The following is a 12,550-nucleotide window of genomic DNA, read 5'->3' as shown; positions in this document are numbered from 1 at the left end:
AAGAATTACAACTGAAAATCGTGAAAGAAGTTCATCTACAGACGCTTGTATAAAGGTGTATAAAAGTGTATAATAGTGTATAAGGTGTGTTTCTACACTCATATACACTATTATACAAGATTATACATAATTATACAAAAAACTGACTTCGTCTTCTTCCTTGTGTCTTTTCTGAAATTTAACTCAAATCTTGCTCAAAATCTACTCCAAATTTAAATTTTGAACTCTTTTTGATATTTTCAATCAATTGGAACAACACCTAATCCAAACAACTAACAAATTAAAAAAAAAAACTCATTTTCAAAAGCAAAGCTTTGAATGGTCTTCAATGGTGGACGTCTACTCTTCAATTTTCTTACATTGCAAGCAGGTGACGCAAGAGGAAAAGCAGAAAATACATGGTCCCTTGAAGTATATGTAGAAGATGTGAGGAGAAGAGAGAGTGAAAATAATGATTGTGATAATACAGATTTAACTTCATAGTTTTTAGAAGCAATAGTTGTAAGAACACAGATTTTGAATTTGCTAGTGCTTTCAAAATATGTACAATGTGGGCTAGGTGGGGTAAAACTTAAAAACATGGGCCATTTTTTTGTTATCGTGTGAAGTCATGTATATTTTCTTGTAATTCTTTCTTATAAAAATGAAAATTTTGTATCAAATTTATTTATGTTCAGAAATATGGTTTGTGATAATGATAATGAATGTTATTGATGAAAGTACTGTTGGGTATTTGTGATAGTTTTTAGAACTTGTGGACATAAATCATGTTTTATTTTTTTTTAACAAAAGGTAAAATATGTTTTGAAAACTGATGTCCAAACATATTTTCATCTTCAAACCAAACTTTACTCAAATTAAATTTTTCAAAACAAATTTAACAATCTATGGCTCATAGCTAACTAAAAAGAAAAAGTAGTAACATAAATAATAATAAGATCAGTGACACTGTTTCCACGTAAAATTATGAAAGACAAGTTCTTAGAAAGTGACGCATACTGCTACAAGCCTACAAAACGAGTAGGTTACAAAAATCACCAAAGAATTTAGTGAAACAGCTGGCATCATTCTACCCTTATTTAGTGATTTTGAATTCGAGCTTTAAAAAAGAACTTCGTACTATTGAAAGAGCTAACTTAATGCAAATTTAGATAAAGTGATAAACAATGAAATGAGTGCAAACATTAAACACCAAATTCAAATTTCAGTAAAGAATAAAAAAGCTATTCTCATCACCTTAAGACCTCGTGAACAAAATTACAAACACTTAACATTTAATTATATGTGTTGATAGAAAATGGTGAATAATTTATACAAATTAACCTAAACACTATATAGAATAATAGCTTGTTTGGTCAAACTTCTTCCAAAGCCAAAAGTACCCCCTCCTCCTTCAAATTACTTTTTTTTTAACTCAAGTGTTTGGGGGAGGAAGGGGAAAGTGTTTTTGGGAAGAAACAGTTTTAACTTTTTTTCTTACAAAAAATACCCTTAGCAAAATATAATTTATACGAAAATAACCTTACTTATTTTAAATCTAATACTTAAAATTAGAGATTATATTACTGAGAATTCTCCTAATGTATAATATGATGAATAATTTTTTGATATATTTAAATCATCTTGAAAGAATTAAAGTACTTATTAATTTTATTTTCATGTTTTACTTAAATAAAATAAAAAAACTTAATTATTATCTTTAATAACAAATATTTGAGATTATTTATTTATTTATTATTAACTGTTAAGTAAATCTCTTTATGTGCTTATTTATAATTTAACTAGTATCTATGAACGTGCATTGCACGTTAATAATGATACGTAATGATTTAAACATTTATTTATATGAACGAATAATAAAATTTAATTATGAGAGAAATTTTATGTTTAATAACACAACAATCATCAATGCCGAAAAATATTATTACATTAGCATAATACATGAATTTAAAATAAAAGAACATCATTAAAACTTACATAAATAATCAATTTTGCCATGTTAGTTAGATAATTATGTACTATAGTTTAAAAGTATTTAATGTGATGACATATTAACGAATACTTCTTTGTGGATAATTTTTTTTTCCGTATATGTTTTCTCCTAATGCTTTGGTTGCTATGCCTTAACCATAACTCTTGTTGCCGATCTTGATATCCCTTTTGAAAGTGCAACATACAGTTGTTCGTGCAAGAAAATATACTGTGATAATATAGTCCAATATTTAAGATGTTTGTCCTTGTACTTTATTTATTATATTTGCAAAACATAAACATACTAAAAATTATTTCCACACAAATTTAAAAAGATATTCCTTAGTTTCAGAAGACAAAAGTTGAATTCAGTGATAAGAATATACTTAGAAGCACATTGACCCGTATCATAATTTTTGCATGTATGTCATTATTGTCAAAACTTCTATATACCATCTGTGTGTTATTACATAAGTTATTCGGCGTATCTAAGTTTTTCAGTAGCATGATGGACATATTATGTTCTTGCTTTTATATTTCTTGTCAGTTGAATCTTTTTCATTTGAGGCCAGAAGTATAACTTTGGCAAGATAGCTTTTATAGTCTCAGCTTTTGTCGATTTTGAAACTACTAGTATATAAATCACCTCCCAACCCGTTAATTTTTCACCAAACGGTTCATTAATATCTAATATATCTCTAGAACTCTAAGCAATTATTTCGATCGTTTGATACTTAGTCATAAGTGTTTCATCCCATATTATCAATTTTACTTTCCTTATAAATTTAGCACCATTGCTCTGCTTTGATATATTTGTGATGATTATTTAAATTGTTTGAAAAGGTATATCAAATCTAAAATCCTCACAATAAAATTGTTGTTGGTACACAACTTGCTATTATTGTTAATAGTGTCATGTCTCTTAATATAATATTTGCAAGTAATACATGACATAGAAATATTATTTCGATTCCGCCGGAGGCATATACAAAGAATAATCTCGTTATACCAGAGTCGACTCTTTATAATATAGTCTTGAAAGCTTGTTTCTTATTAGGATTTAGCTTTGATTGTGCTTCCTCAGACACTTGTATAGCATTTTGATTCTTAATAATATACTATTCTTTTTATTTTGTGTTCTAATGGTCTTTTTGTGGAATAAATTTATGTACCCTAAGATTTTTTTAAAATTTGAATAAGAATTTTACTCATATGATGAATTTAAAAAATAATTGAATTAGATTCTCTTGCTAAATAATTAATTTAAAATTTTAATTATTTGGCTTTAACATAAAAAATAATTTATTTTATGTTGATTCAAATCTTAATATTAGTTCATCTCTTGGTTTGACTATTTAACCTTAATTATAATTTTATCCACCATAAATTTTATTTTCAAAGAGTAAAATATTGATTTGACATTTCACTTTTAGATCGTTATGCATGTAGAATCATTAGTGGTATTGACTTTTATCAATCATTATTTTTTCTCTTTATCACACATTTATATTCTTAAATATTTTCTTAATTGTTGTTTAATAATTTGGTATTTTTCAATATTATACGAAAAATTTATTAAAATATATTATTTGAGTAGAAAAATAGTTTAAATATAAAATAAATATATATTAACGCGGGGGTATCTTTTTCTGAATTTCAACTCTTATGCAGTCCATTTTAATATTACTTTTATTTTTTCTTGGTATTGGACATTATAGAGTGGTAATGTATTGCCAATATGGAGGATTCTTATGAAATTAATTTTTATTTTTAATAAGAATTTAATAGACAAAATTTTATTCATTTTAAAATTTTAAATATTAAAAATTAGCATAGAAGGTATTATAGTCCAAAAAATAAGTTATTACAGTTATGTCATTTCGTTATGAGTTCTTTCGCTTAATAATTTAGGGCTATTTTGGTATATTAATATTGTAGTTATGCTTTTAGAATAATATAGTCTCCTTTCTAAATAGATTTGGACAATATAATACATTATCAAACTAAATTAGTAATAGGACATTATAATGCGTTTTTAAATTAAATTACTAATAGGAATTCTTAAGAAGTATATCCTAATAGTAGACCTGTTAAATGGGTCGACCCGATCCGGACCCAAATCTATTGACTCTTGACCTTTGGGTCCTTAACCGGGCTGGTCCGGTTCACTTTTTTATAGGGGCCGATCCGGATTCGACCCATTAATCAAAATATATTGATCCAACCCGGGCCCGTAACCCGTAATCCCTTAACCCGGGCCCTAATGGACTGAATCCAATTTAATTAAAAAAGGATAAAAACTAATAATTGATAAAATTTCAAACTTTATACATATATACGAACTTGAAATTATTAAATGTCCTTGAACCAATTAGAATAAAAGTGAAAAATACTTTATTAACATTAAAATTTGAGAAACATATGGAATTCAACTATTTCTATAACTAATAGTCTAAAACATATTGAATTCGACTATTTCGACAAGACGCCTCGTAGTGTCTTGAACTATATTCTTTTTTTTAATGTTTGGATTTAATTTTTCACCACTTGTCTGAATATATATATATATATATATATATATATATATATATATATATATATATATATATATATATATATATATATATATATATATGATATGGTCTGGGTCGGTTGACCTGTGGGTCAACTACCGGTTCGGATACGGTCCGGTTTAGTGGGTCAAAATATTATAGCCCGGCCCAGGCCCCTTAAATTAATGGGTTGGTTCGGTTAGAATTTCGTGGGTCATCGGCCGGTTAAAGGGTCAATTTTAATGGGTTATGTAGGCCGATTCGTGGGTCGACCCGGCCCATTTGACAAATCTACCTAATAGTAATAGGATTACAGACTAAAAATATTTAATTGTATAACTGACATATATTACGTCATACATGCAAAACCATCATGTGTCATCTATATGACCTAACGCATGAAAAGAGATTCCGAAATTTAGGTCAATGAAAGGATTTTGATTGTTCAATTTTATATGAATTAGACATCCCGAAAGTAATTATATTAATAGGATCCCTAAAGTTAATCATGTAGAATTTCTAACGTGTAGTATTGTCCTAAAACTAATAGGATTAGAAGACTAATATCTAGAATTTCGGTTGTGCCTTTTTATTATGAGTTATTATGCTTAATATTATAAGGTTATTTTTGTAAACCGACATTGTATTCATGCTTTTATAATAATATAGATACTTAAAAATATTTTTTAAAAAATTTAGTCAAACACAAATTATTTCTCGAAAGTATTTTTATATTGTTTAATTAAGCACAAATTATTTCTTTCCAAAAGTATTTTGGAGCAAGGACTCCTCCAAATGAACGGAGTTTTAGCTTGGCCAAACAGTCAATAAGTGAAATTTGAATTTGGCGTAGGTAGATAGGTTTTGAATATAGAATACTATGTGATGGGACAAGTAGCCTGCGAAGTAGAGGTGGTAATAAGGGGACCCCCACCCCCGGGCCAAAGGGCATCACCAATTTCGAAAGATGAGATGGGGCTATCTCCCTTTTCAATAATGACATCCCTGATTACGTGGCAACCTGGGGTTGCAGGCTTGCCTCCCCCAAATGGGTTACGCCAAAAACAAAAAGCAACAATCTAAGCGGCAACGCCGCGGCTTATTTTTCCGTAACTACTCGAATTCCACTGCCGGTACCACTCAGTCAGCTCAGTCCCACTCACTCACTTCACGCTCAACGCGTCAACCTCAGGTATCTTCTATTGCCGATTTTCCGGCGAAATTATAGCGATTTTAACCTGAATTTAGCAGCATGCCGCCGGAAGAAACAGTTTCCAAATCACCTCTGGACAAACCTCTCCACCTGCTTACTGATGACGACATTTCTCAGCTCACTCGCGAAGATTGCCGCCGTTACCTTAAAGAAAAAGGTCTCTTTCTCTCTCTATTTCTTTTCCCCCTCCCTCTGCTAGCACATTAAAAAATTAGGAGCTTCGAAAATCGAGAATCGAATAAAAAAACATCTGAAGAATATATCTTAATATATTTTTGCACAGGAATGAGAAGGCCATCATGGAATAAATCACAGGCGATTCAGCAGGTGATTTCACTGAAGGCGCTTCTCGAGACGACGCCGGATTCTGACACCAGCCCTCGGAGAAAACTTCACATTCCTCGCCCAGACACTAGAGTACAACAAGTGCGTTTCCATTTCACTTAATTTCATATTGTGAACGTAACAGTGCATGTTTAAGCACGTAATTGTTGATTATATGAAACTAATGTAGGTCCAGAAAGGAACGGATACCGATGCAGGATTTTCGGAATCGGCTGAAGGGACGGTGCCATACGGAAGAAAACATCCGAAAAAACCTGATATTCCAGGTGATATAGCTGCCGGTTCAGTTGCCGTTGCCGCCGGCAATAACTTAGCTCCTTCTAGGTGAATCATCGTATCGTCCACTGGTTTTATGTAATTAATTAAGCCTTTTTATATCCTGAAAGGCTGGCGTTTTACTTTTTTGTTACAAATAAATAAGGTGTTTGAATTTGAGACGCTTTGTTCCAAATGAATACTAAGCTATACTTTGGTCAGATTTGGTTGAAACTTAGAAAAAAGATTTTTTGAAGTGGTGTTGGAAAATAATTTTGAAAGTTGAAGTTGTGTTTGGACATGCATTTTATTTGAAGAAAAGCTGAAGTTTTGTGAGTGGGCGAAAAAAATTCGCAAAAAAAAGGGTAGTTTTTGGTAACTTGAATTTTTTTTAAATTTTTCCCCCAATACATTATCATATTTCATAAATACACAATGTTTTTATTTTTATTTTAAAAAAGTGAAGCCAAAATCTATGGCCAAACCCTAGCTAATAGTTGAACTTTTGTACCCCTGAAATATTAATTGAGTGGCTGATATGGAATGCTTCGCTTATTTGCCTGTCCGTCCTTGAACTGGTTTGGTAAAAGATGTGCAAGAATTGTGCTGGATGATTTGACAAGCAAGTAAATACTCATGCCCGTTAAATTTAGTCTAGCTTGAGAGCTTAAGTCTTTCAGGGCTTTGACTGCATTTTGCATTGCATTAAGAGATTTTTACTTGCCCATGTACATTTTATTTCGGGTACTACATCTCATTTACAGAGTTGTTCGTACTTCTTTGGTTGTGTCCCAAATTCTACTACCACCGGCTAAGTTGCTCGGACACAGGTGCGGGTATCCAACCAGGTGCGGATCTAGAGGTCGGATCCTTCGAAATGTAAATTCTAAGATTCGTGGATACGGATCCTAATACGGATACGAGTGCGGGGATCCAGCTAAAATAAATCAAAAAAATAAAAATATCTCTAAATTATGAGAAATTTTGTGGTATACTTACGTATAACTTGTAATATGGATTTTTTTTTTAATTCTCAAGCAATAGATAAGTAAAGGATTGAATTTCCTAGATAAAGTATGCTACTTTCTTCAAATTTACCCTAGTTTTAGTTCTGATTTCAGGAATCAAATTGTATCTCGTCTCGAATTTTTTCGTCTGTCGTGGTCAAAGTACCCAAAATAGTGTCGTGTTGACACCCATACTAGTGTCGTGTTGTCACGGCTGTGGCACCTAAACTGCCGTGTCGGAGTAACTTAAACCACTTGCGAGATCCCAGAGAGTCACCGCAGTCTTACTCCTATAGAGCTTGTTGTGTTGCGGGTAAGAGCAATATGTACAGTTGAAAAATGTTGAAGAGCATGGACTGGGTGCTACTAGGGATACTTTTAGTGAAAGGTTTATCATTTGGAGTTATGCTGTATCAACTGCCTCAACCAAAACCCTTAGGCTTCTTGCAGTAGCTTAAAGTATGACTTCAATGGTTCCACAGCTATCATGTGAGAACTTGGAAGATAATAATGCAGCTCAGAACAACATATTTCTTGTACTGTATACATTTGTAGTTTTCGATTTAAGTCTTCTAGTCATCTCTTTCCTAAGTATATATTTTCGTTTCCATATATTCTTCTACATTTATTAATTTACCCTTTGGCTTGTTGGAAAGATTCTTCCTCTGTTTCCTACAAATCATTAAAATTGCTTTGTTCACATTTACTTCTTATTTTTTTTCTTCTGCTTTTATGTAGTTGATTTTTCCTCTGCTCTTGTAGTTTACATTATGCTAAAAACCATTCTATTGAAGATGGCATCCTAAGGCAACTTGTGATTCTACCAGTGCATGCGCCTTTACAGACTGAGATTTCTTGAAATTCCATTATATTTAGTTCAAAACTTCAAATGCTAATTGCCCTTGTCTTGGTGAATCCAGAACCACAGATTTGGGAAACACACCAGCAAGTCAATTGACAATCTTCTATTGTGGCAAGGTGAATGTGTACGATGATGTGCCCGCTGAAAAGGTAGTTTAAGCTATGATGCACATCAGAACTACAGCGAATTAATGTCGACGATTCACTATTTTGGTTCCTTTTGTGGTCACTGGCGTATTTTCAGGCACAAGCAATCATGCATCTTGCTGCAACTCCACTCTGCATGCCTTCAGAAACTCCACTGGGTGCTACCTTAGCAGCTCGACACTCCGAATGCCGTTTGCAAGCTTCAAGTGTTAAACTGGGTCCAGATTCTGGTATGGTGCTCATGCCAACCATGCAAACAGGTTCTATCTTGTTTCTTGCTGGTTAATGCTGGAGATTGAAGAATATGAATGCACTAGTCCATGTGTTTGGGGATTTTGATGGCATGTGCTTAAAGTTTAATCGAAAAACAGAAATAACCTGTAAAGCACTTGATTGTGCTGATAAATTTGATTCTTCCCACGCTCCCCCTCCTCTTCCCAAAGTTCATATATGAATATGAATTTACATCTAGATTACGGCTTCCTATGAAAAGTAACTTTTCATTGAATCTCCACGTGGTGTGTCCTTGTGTTACAAAACATATTCATTTGAATATTTTACAGGGAAAATGAGTGAAGTGACTCGCCTGCGTCTGGAGGAAAGCAATACCTTCTATGAAGACAACTCTGGCAAGTTCTTTGGTTTTCTTTTGTTCTTTCTGATTCTGCCCCCTCACCCTCTTACCCCAAAAAACCTCCCAAGGGGGGGGGGGGGAATTCTCATTGTACCTTGCTGAAACTTATTAGAGTCTTTTGTGTTTAGTTTAATTGAGCAATGTAATTGGTGTTTCTATTTATCCCTGCCATTCTTTGTTGGATAATTTTGCTTCTTAAGTATCAAGCTGAGGTCACTGCATGAAGATATCAACTTTCTCATGAAAGGACTTCATTCTGGGCCTACTGGACCATGTTAATGTCAGAGTCACAATCTTTGGCTTTCAGTATCTAGCCACATCTAGTGTAAACCCCCCCCCCCTTTCCCCAGGGTGGTGTGAGGCCATGGCTTTCTTTCTCCATGTTAACTGGCCTTGCTGACCTCTAGCTTGCATTAAAATTTATCTATTGCAGCATCATACCTGAAAATCAGAGGAAAAGATACGGCAAAACTTGTCATTGTTTAGATATTACCACTCATTAACTTATTTTAAAAAAAGAAGATAAATTACTACTCTTTATAATTCTAGACTTATCATCCTGACCAGATTTTATATTTATATGGAAATTTCGAAATTCCACAAGCTACCAAACTATTGAAGTGGTGCCTGAAAACTAGAGGAGCACCCAAGGGTATGGCTTAGCAGTTAATGAAGTAGGTCAAAACCTTAGAGACCAAGTTCAAATCCCAGCAAAAACAAAAAATGCCAGGGTGATTTCTTCCATCTGCCTTAGTCTGAGTTGGAGGAGTATCCGATACTTGTGTTGGTGTGAGGTAGCAGGTACACGGTAGAATAATCAAGTTTTGCGCAAGCTGGCCCGAACATCATCATTACAAGAAAATAGAAAAAAAAACTAGAGGAAAAGATAACGAGTCCAGCTGTTGCCTGGATATTTTACGACTGATGTGCTGAAGGTTCTTCCATAAATCAGGTTTTGCATTTGAATTGAATTGCATAACACAGTCTGCAGACTAGAAGATACTTATCTACAAACAAAAGGTCTGCAGACTAGAAGATTTAACAATGTCGTTTCTCCTGTGAACCACTGTTTTAATAGAATCAGTTGGTTACTCTTAACAGAATCATGGAGCCCACATCATAACCTGACCATTTTCTATGGCAACATTGTGATATTTTATATTAGGAAAGGATTTCCTAAAGTTAAGAAGATCGATCTGCAACTCTTTTATTCTTTTGTCAATGCACTATTGTTGAATGCCCTCTAATTAATGCAAGACTTGAAGTCAAAGCAATCTACTTCTCCATAAATTTCTTTCTTATATCTTTCTCTCTCTCCCATCCCTCAAAAACCAATTATGCAGAAGCAGTGGAAGGCCACCCAAGCAGGAAAGCATCAGTACAAAGATATCTTGAGAAGCGGAAAGACAGGTACTGCAATAACTAAACTGCTCGAGATCAAAATGGAAATAAGACACGAGAACAGTTGTACTGCTTTCTGTTCCTTTTTCAGTATCTCACATCTCTGTTAGGTGAAGGTTCAAGAGCAAGAGAAAGATAGGAATGTCTTCGTCTGCTAGCTCGGACATCTATGTGAACCATCAAACTGGAAATCATACCCTTAATGAGCTCTCAAGTAGGAGCAACACTTGTTCCCCTCCCACAATTAGACTATCTGCTGCACGTGCTCCAACTGGTATAATGACTAACAATATCGAAATGAATGCGAGAGTTTCTACTTTTCTCAATGACAAAGGTGAGTTTTTGTTTTTCAGGAAACCATATTTAGTGGTTTTCTAATTTCAAGTTTCAAGGAAATTCTTGTATTTGCCTCTCTAATTAGTTCATTCAAGTTTTAGGGATCTATCAAGACTTCAAACTTTCCTAGGTCGCGCAACAAGTTAATGTTGGTTTAAACCTTAAAACAATTGTCGTTTTTATTGTGTGATTTGGTTGATAACACAAACTCTGCATTGCAACCTCTTAATCAAGAAATTGGATGAGATTTCTTGACTAAGAAAAAGGAAATTGCATGAGATTCCTCCGAATCAATGTGCCGTTGACAGAACGTTATTGCCTTTTGAGTGAACCAACATCTCTTGCATGGGAGCTCGGGGACCTTGCGAGTGGCCAAATGCCTCTTAAATTGGTGATTGGTTATAAGTAAAGATATATACCTACTATCCATACAATTTAACTGAATGGATAGTGACATAATGGCCCTTGATAGTATATTTTTCCTTGTTTGTGTAGGAACTCGTCATTCTTGTCAAGTAGATTGTTCTTTGCTAGATGTCATTTCATGACAAGTATCTGTATTTTAACTACTAAATTCCTTATTTTCCCTTATTATTCTTGCGCATTTCTCTTGCATGTAATTTTCTTATAATTATACGAACTTCAAGCTCCATTCAACCTCACAATCCAAAATATAAAGAAAAAAGTATAAAAAGAAATTCTTCTTAATGCCATCAATGAAGCTATTTACTTCACACACACACAAAAAAAAGAGCATAAAAATATATGTTGCTAGCTCTGGAAAGTGGTCTTTTGCACTATATGAGATTTTTAAAGTCGTCAAGTCTGTAACACGTTCTTTTTGCTATTCAGATGCCAAAGAGTGAAAACTGGATGGCGGGGAACAGTAGCTGTCTAATTTGCTTTCATGCACCAGAAAGTCTGGGAGGTAACATCTTTTCCAGCGTCCACATAGTCGAATGACGAGGAAACAGGGTGGGTTGTTCCTTGTGAATCTGTGTCCAAAAGCACTTTGTATTTATGATGTTGCCATTCCTCAGGCAAACATGAAGAGAAAACTAGTCGGGAATAGTCAGTCCTCTGTGATGCGATGTTTTTGCTTTCAGAATCTTCTGGAAAGCTTCTTCCTAAAAATCCCACTTTAGGTAGGTGCATTTTTCCTTTTGCTGGAATTGGTTCTCAAGGAGCTAACGTGGAGCCCTGTAATTAGTCTCTGTAACTTTCCACTCTAACAAAACAGTTAATTGGCTGAACCCTGGAAGTACTTGGTTTACCAAGGCAAGTTCTCGTTTTATTTGGACTGATTCTTAGGAAAATTTAAATGATTGACTTACTAAAAGGGTTTTAAGGTTGGTTAATTAGTGGAGTAGTAGATTCGTCAAAAGATGCTACCCTAACAAGCCATGATTTCAACGATTCATGTTGCAGTAAGGCTAAAATATTTGGATAAATGTATTAATGCCGATGAGGAATACATTGGTCCATCAGGGACCTGTGGTTCACTATGTTAGAGGAATTTCGGTTACCTCGAGACTGCAATTTTTGAAGGCATGTTAGAAGAACGTCTAGTGTTTATGGTGTTCACCTTACTGATAAAAGTTTTAATTTTTTATTTATAACGAACCAGATAATACTTCAGCTCATCTTCTGGCTAACTCTCTCTCTTTCCTCGGATCTGGTTGGTCGAGGTATCATCTACTATTGAATTCTCTTTTCGTGATAATTCGAAGTAATGGACATGTTTCTTTTCCCTTCACAATAATAAAAAATGAAAAGAGAGAGGTACATACTACAGAGGTTCAAAATTCTTTACACTTTTGTATATACT

The 12,550-nt window shown here is 33.7% G+C and overlaps 1 protein-coding gene across 3 annotated transcripts; it reads left to right on the top strand.

Annotated features, from left to right (window-relative positions):
* Positions 1-5,556: 5,556 nt before the first annotated feature.
* LOC107785869 (protein TIFY 4B) lies at positions 5,557-12,061 on the top strand. Of its 3 annotated transcripts, none has more exons than XR_012705034.1 (9): positions 5,557-5,893; positions 6,020-6,162; positions 6,251-6,405; positions 8,264-8,354; positions 8,449-8,611; positions 8,915-8,980; positions 10,329-10,395; positions 10,497-10,720; positions 11,575-12,061. XR_012705034.1 is itself a non-coding variant. In XM_075244136.1 (9 exons), exons 1-9 carry the CDS (start codon positions 5,776-5,778, stop codon positions 11,586-11,588), a joined length of 1,035 nt encoding a protein of 344 aa, XP_075100237.1. In that variant the 5' UTR covers positions 5,557-5,775; the 3' UTR covers positions 11,589-12,061. The 3 variants fall into 3 exon arrangements, 2 of the variants coding, with proteins under 2 accessions (XP_075100237.1, XP_075100238.1); XM_075244136.1 differs by having other exon boundaries at positions 10,503-10,720; XM_075244137.1 differs by lacking the exon at positions 10,497-10,720 and having other exon boundaries at positions 11,575-11,761.
* Positions 12,062-12,550: the final 489 nt, after the last annotated feature.

Source organism: Nicotiana tabacum, chromosome 22 (assembly GCF_000715075.1).
Source record: "Nicotiana tabacum cultivar K326 chromosome 22, ASM71507v2, whole genome shotgun sequence".
NCBI lineage: Eukaryota > Viridiplantae > Streptophyta > Magnoliopsida > Solanales > Solanaceae > Nicotiana > Nicotiana tabacum.
This window is presented reverse-complemented; position numbering and strand designations above follow the sequence as displayed.

Bases quoted from the DNA above. Each gene is read 5' to 3' on its own strand.
- LOC107785869 (XM_075244136.1), top strand. From the start codon at position 5,776: ATGCCGCCGGAAGAAACAGTTTCCAAATCACCTCTGGACAAACCTCTC. The intron at 6,163-6,250 runs GTGCGTTTCCAT...AAACTAATGTAG, and splicing joins CAGACACTAGAGTACAACAA to GTCCAGAAAGGAACGGATAC. The intron at 8,612-8,914 runs GTTCTATCTTGT...AATATTTTACAG, and splicing joins CATGCCAACCATGCAAACAG to GGAAAATGAGTGAAGTGACT.